General features: G+C 49.4%; 1 protein-coding gene across 1 annotated transcript; it reads right to left on the bottom strand.

Moving 5' to 3' along the window:
• Positions 1–304: 304 nt before the first annotated feature.
• Positions 305–1,682, bottom strand: LOC148029332 (uncharacterized). Its single transcript, XM_087688106.1, has one exon. It carries the CDS (start codon positions 1,582–1,584, stop codon positions 805–807), a length of 780 nt encoding a protein of 259 aa, XP_087544232.1. The 5' UTR covers positions 1,585–1,682; the 3' UTR covers positions 305–804.
• Positions 1,683–2,175: the final 493 nt, after the last annotated feature.

Consider the following 2,175-nt stretch of genomic DNA (forward strand, 5'->3'; position numbering starts at 1 on the left):
CTTCATAAAGAAGAGAGACAAAGAGAGGAGCTAGAGAGAGAAAAGGAGCTTGAGGAGAGAATATGATTTCTACAACACTAGTGACTTCCATGTCTTTAGAGGATACTCGATAAACTCCCTAAAGTTTTGACTCAAGGTTAAGAGTAGTCAAATAAGCCAGCCATGCACTATAGAACTTGACTATGTAACCATGTGCAGCAAACCTTACTTGGGTGTGGCCTTGCTTTTATGTGAACTTACTCAAAAACAAGCTGGACACGACATTATTTATAACCGGCCCATAAGAGCAATCTTCTACCGTCTGAAATTAATAAAGCTATGTTAAAAATCAAGATAGAACCTGTATTGTCATCTTTACAAACTGAGGCAAGGCTTTACAGACAGACCCCCACAGCTGTAGATATGAGGACTCGATCAAATACTCGCAGTTCTGCATTGCTCAACCCAGAAGTGCACATAATGACAAGGAATTGCCCCTAACCAGGGATGTACATGCGAACATAACAACACAGACTTTATTTGTTCCAATCACACACATCTTCCTTCCAATGCATGTCAGAGAGTAGGCCACTACATACTACACAATGCCTTTGACTGTGCGGCAATTGCACAAGCGTTATCAACTGCTGAGCATATAACAAACAGCCCCTTTCGACGGATCACAGCTACAATCATCATTTAACGTACAGCCCCTTTCAATGGATCAGAGTTACAGGGAATGCAGCAACATCTCTTTACAGATCTACCACACATGGACCGGAGCCTGATGGTTGCACTGGGCTGCACAGGAAGTGACCTGCAGCGCTACGACCACCGCGCTGGACGGCTCTCGCCATGATCCGCTGTGGGATACCCAGCAGGAGGATAGCCAGCAGGGGGGTAGCCTTCAACAGACTGACTACTTTGATGGGCTTGTGGAGGCGCAGACGGCGCATACCCCTGATAAGCCTGCGTTGGCGCATAACCCTGATAAGCCTGCGATGGCGCATACCCCTGCTGATGCCCTTGCGATGCACCCGCGGACCCGTACCCTTGCTGAGCCCCTGAGGCATGATGTGCACTAGGGTATCCCTGAGGGGGTGCATCAGAGTACTTGCCATGATCATAATTAGCAGGGTAATTATCATTATCATGATCATTAACAGGGTAATTACTACCACCAGAGGATTTGGTTTTACCATGCTTACCACCATAGGTCTGCAGGTAGTCCTCAGCCTTCTGCGCGTATTTGCCGTAGGAGGTCTCGTTGAGCTTGCCATAGTGTGAGGCGGCGCCGATCAGGGTTCCTGCGGCACCGGCGAGCTTGCCCATGTCAATATCTTCACCAGATCCACCCTCAGACTTATGCAATTTGGCTTTGGCAGCGTTCATGACAACCTGTGCGCTGGCCATGACCTCGCTGTATGAGGGTTTGTGACCGTGGGAGGCAGCAGTGGCGGAGGCGGCCGCGGGAGAGGGGGACGTGTGGCCATGACCGGCAGCAGGGGGCTGTTGCTGTGTGTTGGATGAGGAGCTGTGGTGGGACTGGGAGCTGAGGATGGAGGAGGCCGTGGAGATGAGATCGGACAACCCGCGTTCGTCCATAGCCCTGCACAGACACTCTGTGAGAGAGAGAGAGTTGTAGGGGATCTTTGAATTCCTACCGCTGCCGAAGCAGATATATATGAATAATGAGAGAGAGAGAGAGAGAGGGGGGAGATGAGTGGGGGATGGGGGAAATATGAATAGGAAAAAAATATCTCATCGCTCGATTTGGCCGGGTGCGTGTCGTGTCAGTGTACAGTTAAGTCAAAACCGTGTCTTTCTTTCTGCTTCACCGCCATGCTCTATCCAGCGTGTGTCACGGACTCCCAATACCTACGGTTGGTTACGTATTGCCACTTCCTCCCCAATTGCACCAATGGTGCTAGTCAGGTGCTAGGGATCCAATCACCGCTCGCTTATACATAAAGAGCCCCATTGCACCTAGGGGCAACAAGTACCCTGGGGTTTGTGAGTAGTAGCTTTCTCCTATCAGTCACACCTAGACACTTAAAACTAAGGATTTGCAATGGAAAACAAAAGGTGTTGGCAAACGCACACTTTGATGGGCTACGGAATATTGCAAAGTGATAACGGATGAATAGGAAGCCTAGTGTTGCTAGTCTCACATTACCACTTGCATTTTTGCAAGGG

This window comes from Lygodium microphyllum, chromosome 11 (genome assembly GCF_053477565.2).
Source record: "Lygodium microphyllum isolate KBCC chromosome 11, Lygodium_microphyllum_v1.1.10, whole genome shotgun sequence".
NCBI lineage: Eukaryota > Viridiplantae > Streptophyta > Polypodiopsida > Schizaeales > Lygodiaceae > Lygodium > Lygodium microphyllum.

Excerpts from the sequence above, each read along its gene's own strand:
- LOC148029332 (XM_087688106.1), bottom strand. The coding sequence starts at position 1,584 with ATGGACGAACGCGGGTTGTCCGATCTCATCTCCACGGCCTCCTCCATC.